Source organism: Herpailurus yagouaroundi, unplaced genomic scaffold, assembly GCF_014898765.1.
Source record: "Herpailurus yagouaroundi ecotype Mexico unplaced genomic scaffold, PumYag 198, whole genome shotgun sequence".
Classification (NCBI taxonomy): Eukaryota; Metazoa; Chordata; class Mammalia; order Carnivora; family Felidae; genus Herpailurus; species Herpailurus yagouaroundi.
Genome location: NW_024412429.1, coordinates 34,006,909 through 34,028,181, shown reverse-complemented (window position 1 = coordinate 34,028,181; position 21,273 = coordinate 34,006,909). Strand labels below are relative to the sequence as shown.

The 21,273-nt window shown below is 38.5% G+C and overlaps 1 protein-coding gene across 6 annotated transcripts in view; it reads left to right on the top strand.

The window, feature by feature from the left end:
- The window catches only part of AKAP7 (A-kinase anchoring protein 7), a 150,160-nt gene extending 133,735 nt beyond the window's left edge, over positions 1-16,425 (top strand). For 3 of the 6 annotated variants that reach the window (XM_040449187.1, XM_040449189.1, XM_040449192.1), the window contains one exon: positions 15,282-16,425. In XM_040449187.1, the coding sequence (XP_040305121.1) occupies positions 15,282-15,487 (206 nt within the window). In that variant the 3' untranslated portion in view covers positions 15,488-16,425. Of the gene's footprint in view, positions 1-14,397 lie in introns of all 6 variants that reach the window. The other 3 variants (XM_040449188.1, XM_040449190.1, XM_040449191.1) reach the window with 1 other exon arrangement.
- Positions 16,426-21,273: the final 4,848 nt, after the last annotated feature.

Below are 21,273 nucleotides of genomic sequence, written 5' to 3'. Positions count from 1 at the left end.
TTAATTTTGTACTAAGTATTTAGGATTCCATATTATGTTTATCATTGGCTTATTAGTTATGCCTCTTTTTCATTTTTACTTTAGTGGTTGCTCTAGAATTTTAAAATCTGTTCTTAACTTATGATGGTGTGCCTTCAAATAATACGCCACTTCACGCTTAACATAAGAACCTTTGAACAGTTGTTTCTGTTTCCCACTCAGTCTTGGTGCTATTGTTGCCATATACTTTATTTCTACCTACTTTATAAACTCCATTTAAAATAGTTGTCTTTTAAAGAGATTAAGAAAGAGAAAGTCTTTAATTTTTACCTACATATAAAAATTTTTTTTTTTTTTTTTTTTTTTTTTTTTTATTTTTTTTTCCTTTTTTTTTTTTTTTATTATTTTTTTTTTTTTTTTTTTTTTTTGCTGCTTCAGGTTTTTCCTTTAACATTTCTTCCAGCACTTGTTGGCTGATTATTAACTCAGCATTTATGTGACTGAAAAAAATCTTTCACCCTCATTTTTGAAAGATAATGTGTCTGGAATAAGAATTCTATATTGCCTTTTCTTTTTCTTTTAGCAGTTTAAAGATGTTGTGCTATTGTCTTGTGGCTTGCATTGTTTCTGACGAGTAAATCTGCTATCCTCCTGTCTTTGTTCCTCTGTGTATAATGCATCCCTTTTCTTTTGGCTGCTTTGATGATTTTCTCTTAATATTGGTTTTAGCAGCTTGATCATGATGTTCTTTGGTGTGATTTTCTTCACATTTCTTAAGCTTGATATTTTTGAGCTTCTTGAATTTAGAGTTGAAGTTCTTATTGAATTTCAAACATTTTTGGCCATATTTCTTCATATTTTTTTTCACTTTTTTTTTTCATATTTTTTCCCCTTCCTCTTTCCTTAAAGCCTTCTTCTAATTAAATTGGCTGTCTTGTAATATTCCTGTTTCTTAACTCTTTCTGTAATGTGTCTCTTACTTTCTATTGCATCTACCATAGTTCAGGGCCTCATTGTTTCTCTTTTTGTCTACTGTAAAAACCTGTCTCTAGTTTTGCCCCTCTCAAATCCTCCTTCCATTTCCCACATGGCTATTACAGTGAATTTGCTAAAAATGGCTATGCTTGAAATTCTTCAGTAATTGCCTGTTGCCTATAGAATGAAATTAGACTGCGTGGTATGGTACATAGGACCCTTCATCTATACCTGCTGTCCAGGCCTTCTTGCCTCCTGCACCACCCCCACCCTAACCCATGACACTCTGAACTCTTTACTCCAGTACCATGGAAGTACCTCTAGTTCTTGAAATGCGTCATGCATTTTCCTTCTTCTGAACACACACTCATGCCTTTGTCATGTCTGGAAAAACCTTCCTACTCCCTCTACCCCCTGCCTGAAAACTTCTATTCACTGAGCCGAAATATCTCCTTTATGAAAATTAACCTTGTTATCCTGTCCCAATTCCACTGGACCTTGAACATATTTTGTTACAGCACTTAACCTAGTGTTTTGCAATCATCCTTTCTTGGTCATCTTCCTAGGGTGACTTCTGTGTGGTCAGAGACTAGATTTTATTTATTTTTAAATACTTAGAAATGGCACATAGTGGGCACTTAATAGAATGAGTAAATTAGTGACTGGCTTATAGTAGGCCTTGAACTCATTCTTCTTAAAATGAATTGAACTCAGATCTATTCATAATACATGTATAAAGTGTACTAATAAAATAGCTACCATGTTTTGAGAACCTACTATGTTCCAGGTACAATGTTAGGCACTGTCCATACCTTATCTTTAATGCTTAAAACAACAATGCAATGTATATTATCCTCATGAGTGGCCTAGTAAAGGGAAATTTAGGTTTAGGGAGATTGTGAATAAGGCTGTGCAGACATAGCAGAATTGGATTTCAAACTTACATATATATTTTTCCCTCTGCACACACATATTAGGAGTTCTGTCTTATCACCACCTGTAGTTCTAGCTCATCACCAAAGCTTCCAAGAAGAAATGACAACATTACGGCAGAGATTATATAGAGAACGGTGTGGATTATAATGTGGACTCAGAAAACTAATGCTACAGATAGATGAAAAAGAGAAGTCTCTACGAGGCTGTTATGTGATGTCTGGAAAGATTCCTTTGGTAGGCTGTTTGACCTACAAACATCCAGCAAATATGTCTTGTTCCTTCTCTGATATGACTGTAGAAGGAGAAGTCTTGAGGACACAAGTCATAGAAAGCATCCTAAGCCATGTGATTTGGAGTGTTTGCAAGTATCCTACAAGGTTCCTACAAGGATATGTGGATTGGGGGGTTGCTTCAGGCTGTGACTTGGGGAAAAATGGGGGGAAGTGAAGACTCTGTAGGTGCCAGCACCAGGTGTGCTAACAAAAAGCCGGAGGGGCCCATAACTGTTTGTCATCATGACAGCTTTGGCCAAGGCTGTGTGGATGGGTCATGCCCAGCCCATTTAGGTTGCAGGGCGACTGCCTGTTGGGACTTTATCTCCCCTGTTTCCCCTCAAAGCTATTAGTGATATTCAGTATAACTGCATGGTACCCCTCCTCCAACTCCAGTTTAAAAATGGTGAGAGTGGGGTGGGTGGAGGGACATATAGTATAGTGATCTCCAGAATCCCTTGGAGGATGGGGGGATTGTCCCTTATTCACATAAAGCATAATCATTTTCCTATGTATTCTGTGCTACTGAATCTGGAATAAAACTTACAGAGGAATGATTTTTTTTCCTTTTTAAATTTATATTCTAGAAAATATTTAAAATATGGCCTTGGTGTTTTAGTTCTAAAATTTTCTGGGTGTGTGTGTGTGTGTGTGTGTGTGTGTGTGTGTGTGTGTATTGGGGGTGGGAAGGAATCTTGGTATTTGGCAAGAGGAGAGGAGCTCTGTTTACAGGAACTCTATTTCCTGGGGTGTTGCAGCTAATACATTGGGCAGAAGAATGCCCAAGGACAATGTGAGTTTAAATATGCACTTGGGGACAATTCTTGATCTGTCCCTCATCATAGATGAGTTGTAGGTGGTATGCAAAGAAATTGGATGTGTCACCCCAATTTTTTGAATAGCCTACAGATCTACATTAATGTTTCTTTTTATCTGGGTAGATGAAAGAGAAGGTGAGCTCAGTCAAAAAAATCTGCTGCTAAGGAGGGCACAGTTATGTGGAAGGAATGTGGAGGGCAAAATGGTACAAGTAAAGGGAAGATGCTTGGGAAGCCTTTGTCCAGATAGCATGGGACGTCCTGGATAGTTGGGATGTGAGCAAATGAGAACTTTTTTTTTTTTAATTAAGATTTCAGTATTTTTTTAAGAGCAGTTTTAGGTTCACAGAAAAATTGAGAGGAAGCTACAGAGATTTCCTGGATACCCTCTGCCCCCGATGTATGCATAACCTCCCCCACCCCCACCAATATTTACCACCAGAGTGATACTTTGTTACAATTGGCGAATCTGCATTGACTGGTCACTATCACCCAGAGCCTACAGTTTACTTTATAGTTCACTCTTGGTGTTGTACATGCTGTAGATTTGGACAAGTGTCATGTATCCATCATTATGGTATAATACAGAGTATTGTCACTGCCCTAAGAATCCTCTGTGTTCTGCTTAATAATCTCTCTCCTTCCCTACCCCTGGCAACCACTGATCTTTCTATACTGTGTTCATAGTTTTGCCTTTTCCAGAGTGTCATGTGGTTGGAATCATACAGTATGTAGTCTTTTCAGGTTGGCTTCTTTCACTTAGTAATATGCATTTAAGGTTCTTTCATGTCGTTTTATGGCTTGATAACTCATTTCTTTTTGGCACCAAATAGTATTCCATTATCTGGACATGTCTGTCTGTCTATCTATCTATCTATCTATCTATCTATCTATCTATCACCTACTGGAGGACATCTTGGTTTCTTCCAAATTTTGACAACTATGAAAAAGAGGCTTTAAACAGAAAGAAATTAAAAATTGAACTAAGTTAACATGAAAGAAAGATGCTGTTATCATCCACATGTAGGTTTTTGTGTGTACATAAATTTTTAGCTGCCTTGGGTAAATACTAAGCATGATTGCTGGATTGTATGATAAGAATATGTTTAGTTTTATAAAAAAACACCCACTGTCTTCCAAAGTGGCTGAAACACTTTGCATTCCCACCAGTAATGAATGAGAGTTTCTGTTGCCCTGTATCTTTGTCAGCATTTGGTGTGGTCATTGTTTTGGATTTTGGCCATTCTAATAGGTGTGTAGTGATGTATCATTGTTGTTTTAATTTGCATTCCCCTGATGGCATATGACATGCAACATATTTTTATATGTTTCTTGGTCATCTATATACCTTCTTTGGTGAGGTTTCTAGTAAGATCTTTGGCCAACTTTTTAAACTGAGTTGTTTGTTTTCTTATTGTTGAGTTCTAAGAGTTCTTTGCATATTTTGGACTACAGTTATTTTTAAAAATATTTTCTCCCAGTCTGTGGCCTATATTCCCATTCACTTGACATTTTCCTTTGTTTTCACAGAGCAGAGGTTGTAATTTCAGTGAAGTCTAGCTTATCAGTTATTTCATTCATGGGTTGTATCTTTGGTGTTACCTAAAAAGTAATTGTCATACCCAAGGTCATCTAGATTTTCTATGTTATCTTCTAAGAGTTTTATTGTTTTGCATTTTATATTTAGGTCTGTGATGCATTTAAGTTAATTTTTGGGAAGGGCATGAGGTCTCTGTCTAGATTCACTAATGTGCATGGATGTGGATGTCCAATTGTTCCATCATTTGTTAAAGAGACTGTCTTTGCCCCCATTTGGTTGATTGTATTTCTTTTGCTCCTTTTTCGAAGATCAGTTGACTGTTTTTGGGTGGATCCATTTCTGGGCTCTCTCTGTTCTGCTCCAGTAATATATTTGTCTATTCTTTTGTCAATACCAGACTGTCTTGATTATTATGGCTTTACAGTTAGTCTCGAAGTTGGATAGTGTAAGTCCTCCAACTTTATTCTCCTCCTCTAATATTGCACTGGCAACATGCATTGGCTATTCTGTTATTTTTTTCCTCTCCATAGAAACTTTAGAATAATTTCACTGATGCCCACAAAATAATTTGCTGGGATTTTGATTGGGACAATTAAGTACTTTTAATGTAGTTGTACTTTCTTCCTTGGTCTTACATGGCATTGTAAGAAAAAATTTCTTTTGTTCACTTTTAAAAAATATTAGCATGATTTATTCTTGTCAACACAAATAGGTACCTAGATATTTGTGGTAGATGGGGGATGGTGATGGTTTCTGGAACCCATTGTATGACATCAAATAAGCAATTAGCTCACACATAAGAACAGCTGAACCATATTAATGTTGATCTTAAATTATTCTAGTTGGTAGAAAATATTTTTGTTGCCACAAAGGAACTTCTTTTTTTGACCACAAAAATAAATTTTATCTCTACATTGGGTTGGTATCAGAGATCTCAGGTAATATAAACACAAACAGAATCATGGGTACATACAGTGGATTAATGGTGTTACAATTCTTAGAGTGTGGAATCACTTACTTGAAATTTGTTGAAAATTTAAGTCTTTCCTTTTAGGGACAGTACTGTATTTGGTGGGCCTAACAGAATTTCTCCTTGCCTTTCTTTTGTATTTTTAGTACTATCCTAAGAAATTGATTGAAGATATTCTGGGGAGATTTCTAAAATAACAGTGTCAAAGACAAAGGTTAATCTGTCACTTTAAGTAGGTATGATATTAAATAACCCAAGTAAACCAAGAAAGAAAATTTTATCAAGATTTTGCTTCACACATTGGGAATATCTTTTGTGTGTACCTTTGTTGAAATATCAAAAGATAGTTTGTGTACCTTGCAGTGGCATGTCGAACTGCCATTTTTAACTATGCTTCAGGTAAAAGGAAGCTAGCCATTTATCTTAGAGGTCACTATGGAGACAGATACATTCATTCAAGTCATAGGCAGAAGAAAAATACAGTATAACTTGAATCTTAAGATGCCTCCTATTAATTAAGTTAAATTAAGCCTGTTGAAAGTGGGAATATGAATAAGGTCTTACTGGAATGAAGACACACGTTTTTTGAATTGCTACATACTTGCAGGGATCTGTGATGAACCTTCTAGTCGGGTCTTCCTTGAACTGACATGGATAGTCTGAGGATGCTTTGTGGAAATCGTAAGGTGGAGGCAAGAATTCAGGACAGATCTGGAAGATTGATTTATAAATTTCTTTCCTTTTTTGGTTGATTGGTTAGTAATTGTAGATGGTTAATATTATTTGTCACATAGACTGGATATTTTGTCATTGACCAGGTTTATCAAGCAAAGTGGTTGGATATTTTTATATGACTATTTGGATTATTCTGGAATTCTCTGCTCTTGCTTTAAATTTATTAAATTTAAATCTCTGGCCAGGGTGTGCTATGCTTATAGCAAGATAGGAACATTTTTTTTTTTAGATGAAATTTATTGTCAAATTGGTTTCCATACAACACCCAGTGCTCATCCCAACAGGTGTCCTCAAGGCCCATCACCCACTTTCCCTTCCCTCCCACCCCCCATCAACTTTCAGTTTATTCTCAGTTTTTAAGAGTCTCTTATGGTTTGCCTCCCTCCCTCTCTAACTTTTTTCCCCTCCCCCTCCCACACAGTCTTCTGTTAAGTTTCTCAGGATCCATAGAAGAGTGAAAACATATGGTATCTCTTTCTCTGTATGACTTATTTCACTTAACACTCTCCAGTTCCATCCATGTTGCTACAAATGGCCAGATTTCATTCTTTCTCATTGCCGAGTAATATTCCATCGTGTATATAAGCCATAATTTCTTTATCCATTCATCAATTGATGGACATTTAGGCTCTTCCCATAATTTGGCTATTGTTGAAAGTGCTGCTATAAACATTGGGGTACAAGTGCCCCTATGCATCAGCACTCCTGTATCCCTTGGATAAATTCCTAGCAGTGCTATTGCTGGGTCATAGGATAGATCTATTTTTAATTTTTTGAGGAACCTCCACACTGTTTTCCAGAGCGGCTGCACCAGTTTGCATTCCCACCAACAGTGCAAGAGGGTTCCCGTTTCTCCACATCCTCTCCAGCATCTATAGTCTCCTGATTTGTTCATTTTGGCCACTCTGACTGGGGTGAGGTGATATCTGAGTGTGGTTTTGATTTGTATTTCCCTGATGAGGAGTGACATTGAGTATCTTTTCATGTGCCTGTTGGCCATCTGGATGTCTTCTTTAGAGAAGTGTCTATTCATGTCTTCTGCCCATTTCTTCACTGGATTATTTGTTTTTCGGGTGTGGAGTTTGGTGAGCTCTTTATAGATTTTGGATACTAGCCCTTTGTCTGATATATCATTTGCAAATATCTTTTCCCATTCTGTCGGTTGCCTTTTAGTTTTGTTGATTGTTTCCTTTGCAGTGCAGAAGCTTTTTATCTTCATGCGGCCCCAATAGTTCATTTTTGCTTTTAATTCCCTTGCCTTTGGAGATATGTCAACTAAGAAATTGTTGTGGCTGAGGTCAGAGAGGTTTTTTTCTTGCTTTCTCCTCTAGGGTTTTGATGGTTTCCTGTTTCACATTCAGGTCCTTCATCCATTTTGAGTTTATTTTTGTGAATGGCGTAAGAAAGTGGTCTAGTTTCATTCTTCTGCATGTTGCTGTCCAGTTCTCCCAGCACCATTTGTTAAAGGGACTTTTTTCCATTGGATATTCTTTCCTGCTTTGTCAAAGATTAGTTGGCTATACTTTTGTGCGTCCAATTCTGGAGTCTCTATTCTATTCCATTGGTCTGTGTGTCTGTTTTTGTGCCAATACCCTGCTGTCTTGATGATTACAGCTTTGTAGTAGAGGCTAAAGTCTGGGATTGTGATGCCTCCCACTTTGGTCTTACTCTTCAATATTACTTTGGCTATTTGGGGTCTTTGGTGGTTCCATACAAATTTTAGGATTGCTTGTTCTAGCTTTGAGAAGAATGCTGGTGCAATTTTGATTGGGATTGCATTGAATGTGTAGATTGCTTTGGGTAGTATTGACATTTTAACAATATTTATTCTTCCAGTCCATGAGCATGGCATGTTTTTCCATTTCTTTGTATCTTCTTCAATTTCCTTCATAAGCTTTCTATTATTTTCAGCATACAGATCTTTTACACCTTTGGTTAGATTCATTCCTAGGTATTTTATGCTTCTTAGTGCAATTGTGAATGGGATCAGTTTCTTTATTTGTCTTTCTGTTGCTTCATTATTAGTGTATAAGAATGCAACTGATTTCTGTATATTTTGTATCCTGTGACTTTGCTGAATTTATGTTTCAGTTCTAGCAGACTTTTGGCAGTCTTTTGTCTTTTGGCAGGTTTTCCATGTATAATGTCATGTCATCTGCAAAAAGTGAAAGTTTGACTTCATCTTTGCCAATTTTGATGCCTTTGATTTCCTTTTGTTGTCTGATTGCTGATGCTAGCACTTTCAACACTTTGTTAAACAACAGCGGTGAGAGTGGACATCCCTGTCGTGTTCCTGATCTCAGGGGGAAAGCTCTCAGTTTTTCCCCATCGAGGATGATATTAGCTGTGGGCTTTTCATAAATGGCTTTTATGATGTTTAAGTATGTTCCTTCTATCCCGACTTTCTCGAGGGTTTTTATTAAGAAAGGATTCTGAATTTTGGCAAATGCTTTTTCTGCATTGATTGACAGGATCATATTGTTCTTATTTTTTCTTTTATTAATGTGATGTATCACATTGATTTGTATCACCATGCATCCCAGGAATGAATCCCACTTGATCATGGTGAATAGTTCTTTTTATATGCTGTTGAATTCGATTTGCTAGTATTTTGTTGAGAATTTTTGCTTCCATATACATCAGGGATATTGGCCTGTAGTTCTCTTTATTTGCTGGGTCTCTGTCTGGTTTGGGAATCAAAGTAATGCTGGCTTCATAGAATGAACCTGGAAGTTTTCCTTCCCTTTCTATTTTTTGGAACAGCTTGAGAAGGATAGGTATTATCTCTGTTTTAAATGTCTGGTAGAATTCCCCAGGGAAGCCATCTAGTCCTGGACTCTTATTTCCTGGGAGATTTTTGAAAACTGATTCAATTTCTTTGCTGGTTATGGGTGTGTTCAAGTTTTCTATTTCTTCCTCTTTGAGTTTTGGAAGTGTGTGGGTGCTTAGGAATTTGTCCATTTCTTCCAGGTTGTCCAGTTTGTTAGCATATAATTTTTCATAATATCCCCTGATAATTGCTTGTATTTCCGAGGGATTGGTTGTAATAATTCCATTTTCATTCATGATTTTATCTATTTGGGTCATCTCCCTTTTCTTTTTGAGAAGCCTGGCTAGAGGTTTATCAATTCTATTTATTTTTTCAAAAAAGCAACTCTTGATTTCATTGATCTGCTCTACAGTTTTTTAGATTCTATATTGTTTATTTCTGCTATGATCTTTATTATTTCTCTTCTTCTGCTGGGTGTAGGATGTCTTTGCTATTCTGCTTCTGTTGTGCTGTTAGATTTTGTATTTGGGATTTTTCCTGTTTCTTGAGATACGCCTGGATTGCAATGTATTTTCCTCTCAGGACTGCCTTCACTGCATCCCAAAGCCTTTGGATGGGAACATTTTTAAATGTTGTACTCCCTTCAAGGACTTTAATCAACAATTCACTGGACTGACAAATATTTATCAAGCTCTTATTGTATTCAATAAGCTGTGCCACACATTAGCAGAGTAGAAGATAACTGAGAACCTAGGACATGGTTTCTATACTCAAGACTGTGTCTTTAGCAGAGCAGATACTCAATCAGTAGTTGTTGAATAATAAATCAAGTAAATAATAAATAAATAAGGCTCTTGATTTGTAAAGAAACTAAGAAAGGAAAACCAGTAGGGCTTTGTTTTTTTCTCTGCTGTATCCCCATTGGCTGGAATAGCCAGGTGTATCGTAGGTCCTCAGTGCATATGTGAATGAATGACCAAATGATCATGTACTATCTGTGCAGCCAAAATTATTGGAATCCAGTGGAAGCACATCACTTCCATCTGGGTTAGTCAGGGAAGGCTTCTTGTAGTAGTGGGATTTTAATTAGAGAAAGGGAGGGCCATCTAGAAGTAGAGGATGATGTGGAGGCACCTGAGGAGATGTTGGAAGCTGACAGCGGGAGCACGGTGCTGGTGGGTGATCACCAACGGTCAACTTTAGGAAGCTTAGGAAGACTAGTTTAAATTTTTCTGTAGAGACAATGGACACTAAAAGGGACAGTTTATAAATATTAAGCTAAAGGTGTTATACCAAATGCATTGAGGAGAAGACAAATTGTGAAAAGCACATTCATGGGGCTTGGCTAGTAAAGGAGTTAATGAGGGAAATGCAGGAATCAGACAGTGTCCGTCTTGTTTTGAGCTTGGTTGACTTGGATAATAAAATAATAATAAAAGCATAATCACAAATGGGAAATCAGAAGGGAAAATTAACTTTTCGTGGGAAAACTTTTGTGTTTTCAATCTCTGAGTGTTTGAAGTAACAAGAGCACTTCGTAGCAGGCCGAGAGAAATCTCAGAAACACAGATGATGTGACCTGAGGCATCTTAGGGAGTGAGTAAAGACCAGGATCAAGTACAACTAGTGAGTATCAGTGATATGATGACTGATGTTACCTGAAAGCTGACCAGAGTAAGGAATAGCCCGGAGGAATGCACCTCTGGCCTGGGCGCCGAGCACAGTAGGGTAGCAGCTGCAGTCATTCCCAGTGTTTTGGGGGTACTTAAAAAGTGTCCCTTTGGGGCGCCTGGGTGGCGCAGTCGGTTAAGCGTCCGACTTGAGCCAGGTCACGATCTCGCGGTCCGTGAGTTCGAGCCCCGCGTCAGGCTCTGGGCTGATGGCTCAGAGCCTGGAGCCTGTTTCCGATTCTGTGTCTCCCTCTCTCTCTGCCCCTCCCCCGTTCATGCTCTGTCTCTCTCTGTCCCAAAAATAAATAAAAACGTTGAAAAAAAAATTAAAAAAAAAAAAGTGTCCCTTCATTTGCAGTGTGACTTTTTCCCTTTTAAGTTTGAAGAGCCATTATACAAATAGTTCCAGGTACGTAACACATTTGGAGGTATCGGTTATATAAACACTGTCTTGTAAGATTAAGCTAAAATCCTGTAAGTATTACACAATATACTCATTTATTCTTACTGATAAAAATAGTCTTAAATTGCCCCAAATGTGGTATTAATTTCTTTATCTTTATTTTAATAATATCCTGACGTATTTACATTGAATTACTTCTATGTAGATATCACAGAGTTGAAGCTTACTCAATTCTAAGCATATTTTGCACTTCAAAGGTTCTACCTAGAACTTTTGGTCATCTGGGGTGCCACATTGCCACTTTTTAAGGGAAAGCAATTGCTAAGGCCTTGCACTGGTAGAAAATCTAGGTGGGTCTTTAAGCTATCTCTCATCTGCTTGGAGGGTGCTAGGAATGATGGTTATAAGCAGAGTTGGTCCTGGACGTGTGTTAAATAGAAGTGGGGCTCAGAAGGAGGTCTTCAGGCCAATTCTCTCCCTTAGCATATGTGCTTTTGTATTTCAATCCCTGTTACATATAAGCATAGAAAACAATATCCATCTTCCAGCTCAGACCCTCAGTATTTACCTATCCCAGACCTAAGGATGCAAGTGTAACACTTGGCTTTTGCCTCCTGGAGGCCAGGGGTAATATTCCAAAATTGAGCTGATTTTAATGTAGTGAGCATTCTAGTTTTTATTTTTCCTCCCCAGCTTATTGAGATATAATTGACATACAACATTGTGTAAGTTTAGGGTATAGAATGTGATGATTTGATATACATATTTATTGCAAAATATTTGCCACAGAGACTTTAGTTAACACATCCTTTACCTTTACCTAATTATATTTGGTTGTTGTTGTAGTGAGAGCATTAAAGCTCTACTCTCATAGCAAATATTCATGTATATGATACGGTATTGGTAATGTAGTTACTGTGCTTCCGTTAGATCCTCAGAACTTACTCATCTTGTAACTAAAAGTCTTTGACCGGGATTCCTCATTTTTCTGCCCCTGCTTAAACCACCGTTTGATTCTCTGTTTTTTTTGAGTCCAGTGTTTTTAGATTCCACATGTAAATGAGATCACACGGTATTTCTTTCTCTGCCTGCCATCTTTCACTTAGCACAATGCCCTAAACTTCTACCATATTGTCACAAATGTCAGGATTGCCTTCTTTTTATGGCTGAATAATATTTCATCTTATATAAATACCACATTTTCTTTATCCATTCATCATTGTACACAGGTTTTTTTCATGTCTTGGCTATTGTGAAATACATTTCAGTGAACATAGGAGTACAGATATCTCTCTGAGATTGTGATTTCACCTTCTTCAGATATATACCTAGAAGTGGGTGGGATTGCTGGATCATATGGTAATTCCAATTTTAAGTTTTTGAGGAACCTCCATACTATCTTCCACAGTTGCTGCACCAATTTACTTTCCCATCAACAGTGCACAAGGGTTCCCTTTTCTCCACATCCTCGCCAGCATTTGTTATCTCTTGTTTTTTTGATAATAACCATTTTAACAGTTGTGGGGTGATATCTCACTGGGGTTTTGATTTGCATGTCCCTGATGATTAGTGATATTGAGCACCTTTTCAGGTACTTATTAGACATTTTTGTATGTCTTATTTGGAAAAAATGTCTATTCAGGTCCTCTTCCCATTTTTAAATTGGATTGTTTGTGTTTTTGCTATTGAGTTGTAGGAGTTCCTTATATATTTTGAATATTAACCCCTTATCAAATATATGACTTGCAAATATTTCCTCCCATTCTGTAGATTGTCCTTTCATTTTGTTGTTTGTTTCTTTTGCTGTGCAGAAGATTTTTTAATTTGATATAGTCTCGCTTGCTGATTTTTACTTTCATTGTTTGTTCTTTGGTGTCATCTCCAGAAAAAATCATTCCCAAGACCAGTGTCAAGGAACTTTTTTTCCTTTGATTTCTTCTCAAGAGTTTTTGGTTTCGGGTCTTATGTTTATGTCCTTATTCCATTCCTTATTAATTTTTGTGAGTGTGTGTAAGATAGGGGTCCAATTTCATTCATTCTTTTGCATGTCGATGTCACTTTTCCCAGCACCATTTATTGAAGAGGCTGTCCTTTCTGCATTGTGTTTTCTTGGCTCCATTGTCAAACATTAGTTGACCATCTATGCATGAGTTTACTTATGGGCTCTAGATTCTGTTCAGTTGGTCTATGTGTCTGTTTTTATGCTAATACCATACTGTTTTGATTACTGCTGGATGTTCTGTATATGTCTCTTAGGTCCATTTGGCCCAAAGTATAGTTCAAATCCAATGCTTCCTTTCTGTTTTTCTATCTGGATGATCTATTCATTGTTGAAAGTGGAATACTGAAGTCCCCTACTATTATTATATTGCTGTCTGTCACTCCCTTGAGATCTGTTAGTATTTGTTTACCATATTTAGGTGCTGCATTGTCTTTGCCTCCACTCATCTGCCTTCTTGGGTCCACAGCTCATGGAAGAAGATTAGGGAATGAATGGGCATGAGAGATGAGTCCCTTGCTCTTTTTCCCCAGTTAATGGAGACATGGAAGAGAGTGAGTGGGAAATGTGTAGCATAGGAATAGATGAGAACCAGCCCTTTTAAGGTGAAATGAAAGGTAGAATAATTAAACCTTGATCATCACTAGCAGGGAAATAAAATGGCTATAAAATATTAACATCTAGTAATTTACTATCATCATCCTAACTCTTGAAGAGTTTCTTATTTCTGAAATTGCAGTGATAGCACCGAGATTACATAGAATATTAATTTTACAAGTTTATTTTAAACCAGTTCCTAGCAGGAATAACTGCCTTTGTCTTCATGGAATTGCTGAGAGTTTATTAACAACCAATCTATGGGCCAATCATTTAAACAACTAGTGATCCCAAGTAGTTAGTTGATTGGGAAATCTTGATCACCTGACATTTATCAGTGGCGAAGGAAAAGCAGACGCAGATCTGGTTGGTGAATTCACATGTCTGAGGCTCCAGGTGGTGGGCGCGTGGACTTTAACAGTAGCAAATAGCCATGGATGAGAGGACAAAAATTCCATGTAGAAATAGGAAGCTTCCAGCATTGCTAGGTGGAATATTTTTGGAGTGGGGTTAAAGAACTGCTTTTCAACCTGACATCTTCAGGCATAGGCAGTCTCCTGTTTCTGCAAATACCTAATGAAAAGCCACACCAGTGTTCTTGGATTTACGGATCCAATTTGCCAGATTGAAGGACACTTGCTCTTTTTAACTAACTGAACTAGCCGGCCCCTGCATGCCAAGTTTCTATGGCAATATGACCTCAGTGATCTCTCTTCTCTATTGTGGAATGTAGGTGATAAGAATGGAGGTGAGCCTGATGATGCTGAACTGGTAAGGCTCAGTAAGAGGCTGGTGGAGAACGCGGTGCTCAAGGCTGTCCAGCAGTATCTGGAAGAAACACAGAACAAAAGCAAGCCAGGGGATGGGAGCTCTGTGAAAACTCAAGAGGCTGATAGGAATGGCACTGAGAGTGACAACAACAGGAAATGAGACCCCAATGCAGGCAGGCCCCCCCCGCTGCTCCGTGAGAAGCATCCGGCTCCCCTCTGCTGAGTCAACGGACTACTTTGCATTGTGCTGTTTAAATGTCTCTTGTCCAAGCTGTGGAGATCGCCTAATATTTTCGTGATCAATGTGTTTGCATTTCTGAAGCACAACAGAAGAGAATGGAGTGCCGTGGCTAGCAGAGGAAACTCACTTATGAAAGAATGGCCCAAGTTTCACTTACCCTCAGCCATGGCCAAGGGAGAGGGGACTTTGGGTTATGCCTCATGGACTCAAATTAAAGGCCTTGGAAGGGGCCTTGCCATAAATGGAATACTGCCATTTATATTGCTTAGCAGGGCATTTGACCACTTTACCTGAGGCCAAAACACACACACAGCTAACAAGTGCTAAGTTTAAAATAATCACTGTTGAAATCGTTTTCCATACTGTCAGTCCATAATGTCTCACACTTGTCCTGTGTCTGCTGTGGCTATGCAGTGATTTTTATTTACCGTAAATTCGTTTCATGCAAATTATATATTTTTGGCAAAATGCAACCTTTTCTATAACATGTGGGCAACATTGTAAAGGTTTCTTTTAGCCTTCTTTTGATAAGTCAGTGTGCCATATTTAATGTCTTTCACTGGCATTTGTATGTAAAATGTATTATATAATTTTTTTTTCCCCTAGGCAAGAAACCTATTGGATTCCGGGACTTAATTAATGAAGCTTTGCGTCGAGAAAGGATGGGTCTGAAGTCCAAAGTGAAACAGATAAAGGAACTTTTATTAAAACCTGAGACTCAGGCCAGGATTAGGAGGGAGCTTTTTGAAGGAAGATCTGTTAACAACAGTAATCAAGGAAACCAGGTTGATTTCGGCGCAACTTTGACGTAAGCGCTACGCTGTTATCACGGTACCATAGTTAATGAAACCTTTTCAGATGATTTCATAGGTCTTTGGTAAATACCAAAAAGTGTTTTCATAGTGTCCACACAACAGCAAACCAACATTTGGTAAGGAATGAATAATTTCCTGCCAAAGAAAACAGATTCTGCCCTGTTATGTTTTAAACTCAACTTGTGTTCTGGTATGTTTGTTTCTGTACTATCAAAAGTTACTTTATAGAAAGGACTTCTTAATTAGCTGTTGTGAGATGTTCCTTGGGTTCTCACAGATAAAATACACAGACTGTGAAAAATCATTTACATACAAAAAAAAAAAAATACAGTGTTTTAAGGATCACTTGCCTTCTGTTGATGTGATTTTTGTTGTCATTAAATCAGAAGTAGTATTGTCCACATATGTCTGTATCTAGTGTTACTTTTAATGGGGATTTGAATGTTTATTGAACATTAGTACTTGAATGAACATTTATAAGTGTAATTATTACAATTACTGGTTAAGAATGTTTTATAATATCCATATGTATTATTTTTCAATGATCAAAATGTAGTTTGCTTTTTCATTTCTTAATGAATAAATGTTTGGGATTTTTATTTTCTACTTTTCTGAGGATAAGCCCTAGGTCTTACTGTATCCCTTATAATCTGAATTTGTTTGCACTGGTTCATTTTTAAAGAAAATTCTTGAAAAATTTCCCCCCACGTGATAATCTTTGGTAACAGCTTTTTCTATGGTCATTGCAAAATGGCTGCTACTAAGAGATCATGTTGGAGAGGAAATTATTGGAGATCAAATATGTAATCATTTCAGATACAAAATCCAGCTTACTCATGGATTTTAGCTATTTTTTCACTGGGTAAATTCTACATTTATTTATAAATGAGTTTATGCATTTTCATGCCTCTTAATAAATGTATTGTTTTTCCCTTTTTGCCTCTCCCTTTTTTTTCCTGATTCTTGGAAGTTGTATGTATCTGTGTTGGTAGAATGAAGTCATCAGCAGGAGCTCTGATCGCTTTAGTGTTTTTTCACCTTTATTTATGTCCTTATCCTTCATGCTAAGATAGCACTGTTGCAGAGCATCTTCTGCTTTAGATTTTTAAATCACCTCAAATCAGTCAGCCTCACAGAGAATTAACAACAGAACGTGAAATGCAAAGAAAATCTAAATAGCATCTCACAAACTGCTAATTATGTGTCAGTGAAGTGACAGCAGGAGTGAAGATGAAAGGAGCAGAACCTTCCAGATGCAAAGACAGGGAGCTGCTTACCGTGAAATCCCTTGGTGGTGTAGAGGGCTTTCCCTAAATAAACCTTTAAGATAGGAAGCAAAGATATTTTGGGACTTGCCTTGTTTTTCAAATGAAGAAACAGACTTGAGGAGGCTGTGAGTGCCTTTTCCAAGGCCATTGCTATTAGGGAACTGGCCCTGAACTACACCCAAGGGCTCCATCTCAACATTCCAGAGCTATTTTCACTGTTCCATTAATCTAGGTTAACAGTACTATAGGAGAATTAGATCTTTTCAGCGTATTTCCATAAATATCTTCATTCTCAAGGAGCTGTTCCAATCTTTCCAAACAATCTGAAAGGCTCAAATAGTGTCTTCTTTGCAATCTGGGGTTACAGGTCTTACTTTAGTTAAGAATTGTTGCTTTCATTGGTTAGATACCTCTGTGCCAGGTGATTGAGGCACAGTATTACATGTCTTCCCTTCAGTGACCCTCCTAGGAAGTTACTAGGACTGTTTTACAGCTTGGAAAACTAGGAAACTCGGGCGCCTAGGCGGCTCAGTCTGCAAAGTGTCCAACTTCGGCTCAGGTCACAATCTTGTGGTCCTTGGGTTTGAGCCCTGCTTCAGGCTTTGTGCTTGACAGCTCAGAGCCTGGAGCCTCTGTGTCTCCCCCTCTCTCTCTGCCCCTCCCCCACTTGTGCTCTGACTCTCTCTCTCTCTCTCTCTCTCAAAAATAAGTGAACATTAAAAAAAAAAAGTCCTTTAAGGAAACTAGGAAACTGGAGCTGTAAATGGTTAAATGGCTATGAAGCTGAATGGCTATTTATAAAGCTAATAAAAGGTAGGGCTAAATTTAGACTAGGGTCTTCTACTTCAAAGCCATAGTCTTTCCACAATGCAACACTTCCTCTCTCTACCAAGTACAATACATTTCACAAGTTAAGGATGGGTCACTTTCTTTTGACTCAGCCAGCTCCCTTGTAACTCTGAGGTTATATGAATGTACACGAGAGCTGTCAGCTGATGTGATGGAACTGGAGGGGGGGAAAAGACCCCAGATAGTTAATTTAGAGATTAAAGGTTCTAATCCTTATCAGTGAAATCTTCATTTAATCAGGTTTACAGAGATCATGGGAAATATACAATAAAATATATTTTCTTCATGATTCCATTCTAACAACCAAATAAGAATTGGCAAAAGTCTAAATTTGGGATCTGAAATACTCAAAAGACCCTTCCGCCACTGTTCAAACTCCTAGAATAATCCCTCGCTGGGTCTCATCGCCAGAATATGTTGTCCTAAAATGGTAGTATATGTTATGTAGCCTTGGCTTCTGACAGGGAGGCTGCATGGGTGGTCAAAGAGTCTCAGTTTGGTCCAGGAGGTGGATTGTGGCTTCTAGACCTTCCACCACTGAGAAGCAATCTCGAGCAAACCAGCTCACTTATATGAGTCTCTGTTGCCAAATTAGAATCGGACATAGTTTGGCCAGGTGACTTCCAGGGATCCTAGACTCTGTGACTGCCCCACAGATCTTAAAATGGGATGATCTTAAAATGTAAATGCAGTAGGGGGCGCCTGGGTGGCTCAGTGGGTTAAGCGTCCGACTTCAGCTCAGGTCACAATCTCGCGGTCAGTGAGTTTGAGCCCCGCGTCGGGCTCTGGGTTGATGGCTCAGAGCCTGGAGCCTGCTTCCGATTCCATGTCTCCCTCTCTTTCTGCCCCTCCCCCGTTCATGCTCTGTCTCTCTCTGTCTCAAAAATAAATGAAACGCTAAAAAAATTTTTTTAAAAATGTAAATGCAGTAGTTATTCCTCTACGTATTCAGTTATTAGTCACTTATTGAAAGATCATTAAGTTCTGTTATATCATCAAAGATAGGAATAATACAACTGAAAAATCAATTCATGCTTTCTAGTAAGCTTATGTTACTTTCCCTTTAGTGGTTCAAGTTATTTCTGAAAAACCACTATCCTGTGACACTACCCTATATATTTATGTGTTCTACACCATTCTCTGACCCATCTGCTTGGAGTCCTGTCAACTTAAGCAGTGATATGACATATGGGGCTCTTGTTCTTAAGTAACCTTATAGCAAATTGGCACAACTCTTCAGTTTACTCCCCACACTTCCTGCCAAAAACCATGTGGCACAGAGTGACCATGATAATGTCTTTGAATCAAAGTGCACTGTCCTTTCTTTGCTTGTTTTTAAACCACATATATGGTACCTTATCCATAATTAAAAAAAAGGTTTTTGTGTTTTTTTTTCTGTAAATGCTCATGTGGGATATATAAAGCTGTAGGCGGTGAGAGAACAAAGAATAAGTCTTATAACTGGACAGGAATTACTGTGCTGAGAAAGGAGACAAAAGTGATATGTATGCACCAGTCCAAAAAAATATCTGATATGGTAATTGAGGCAGAGAAAATAGAATGAATATGTAACAGTGCGGAGAAACTAAGTATACCTTTTTAAGACTCTGGAAGGCGTATCTGGAAGCTATTTTTGTCAGGTTCATGCTTGAGAAATATCTTTATGGAGGGGCATATGATAAGGGCTTTTGATGATTTCATGGATATTTGTCATACCTAGTGACTTCCCAGCCTCTTCTGAACACCTTCCTAATTTGGGGGGAACTTCCTACCTTGTGAGCCCCGTTTCCCCAGAGTAGAGGCCCTGAGGTAGAGGTCAGGAACTCAACTCCTCAGCCTTCTTTGTCATGGGTTCAGACATGTGACCTGGGCTCCGCAGAGCAAGAGGGTGACTGCACATGGAATCAATCTATTCTGGTGAGATTGTTGGAGAGATATCCAGCTCTCAGAAACGGTAGTGGGAAAAGTGCTATCTGGGGGACCCCACACCCTGTGTAGGTAGTATACAGTGCCAGAGTTGGCGACAGGGTTCCCCTGGAGCAGCTGGTGGTGTAATGGAGCATCATTCCTGCTGCTTGGCCACCCAGCCTGATTTGCAGGACTTTCTGGGGATTCTGTGAGCTATTGAATATCTTTTGCTATAAAGCTCCTTTTCCACTTAAACTGGCTAGAGTTGGTTCTGTTGCTTGCAACTAAAAATCCTGATTAATACCAGCTACGCTCCACTCAATCAGTGTTTCAGCACAAAGCACAGCTGGCATTTTGAATCGGACACTTCTCTGTAGAGTGGGAAGTTGCCATTCCTGGTTTCCAGGCAGTAAACGTCAGTAGCAGACTTCAGTTATTGTGCCAACTTAATGTGCCCCATACATTTCCCAAATCCCCACCATAGGGGCAACATAACCTCCAGTTGGGGGACACACTACTGAGTAGTGCTTTCCTAGCCACATAAAAGAGTTAATGCTCCAGGGCATCTGGGTGGCTCAGTGGCTTAGGCGTCGACTTCAACACGGGTCATGATCTCACAGTTCAGTTGGTGGGTTTGAGCCCTCATCTGGCTCTCTGCTATCAGCAGGGAGCCCGCTTCAATCCTCTGTCTCCCTCTCTCTCTCTCTCTCTGCCCCTCCCCGGCTCTTACATGCTCTCTCTCTCAAAAATAAATTTTAATAAACATTAAAAAAAAAAAAAGAGCCCGTGCTCCCTTTCATGGCCATTTTTACAGCAAGTAATTTGGGCCTTGAACCAATGCTCAGTGGGGCTCTGTCCACACTTTGTCAGGTATCTGGATGGAAACAGAAAAACGAAACCACCTATACATTTTATGCAACACAGATCAAAATGCCTACTTACTGTACATGGAAAATGGCTGGAAGGTTCAATTGTGATGGTAATGGTGTCATTGTTGAAAGAATTTTGATGGTTTATATAAATTGGGGGGCCAACTTAGAAACTGAAAAAAGATGACCTCCAAATTCTAAAGTAGTATCACATGATGGGGAATATAACAACAGGGCTATTTCTTATTCATTTCATGAAAACATAAGTTAAATATTTTACATTATGTGCTTAAGAGGAAAAGTATATAATAAACAGATACAGGGATATTTTAATGTAGTAAATTAGAGCTATGTTAGAAGAATAGAAATGCTTTAATATATGAAAATATTAATTTTCCCTGAGAGGCATGCTAGAAAGATTTTAGCCATAAAAACGGGAAAGAGGGGTGCCTGGGTGGCGCAGTCGGTTAAGCGTCCGACTTCAGCCAGGTCACGATCTCGCGGTCCGTGAGTTCGAGCCCCGCGTCAGGCTTTGGGCTGATGGCTTGGAGCCTGGAGCCTGTTTCCGATTCTGTGTCTCTCTCTCTCTCTCTCTCTCTGCCCCTCCCCCATTCATGCTCTGTCTCTCTCTGTCCCAAAAATAAATAAAAACGTTGAAAAAAAAAATTAAAACGGGAAAGAGCTCTTCCTATGGGGCTTCACTGAAAACCCAAAGAAAGGTGGCTCTCTGAGTCAAGTGACATGCATGGAAATATAGAGAAGAGTTAAATCGAGCATTCCCAGAAGAGGAATGTAATAAATAAAAGAGAATGAGGACATCACATTAACTATAGATTGTAGAGGATTCAAACTTTATGTTTTAAGAGAAATGACCAGTCTTTATTGCATT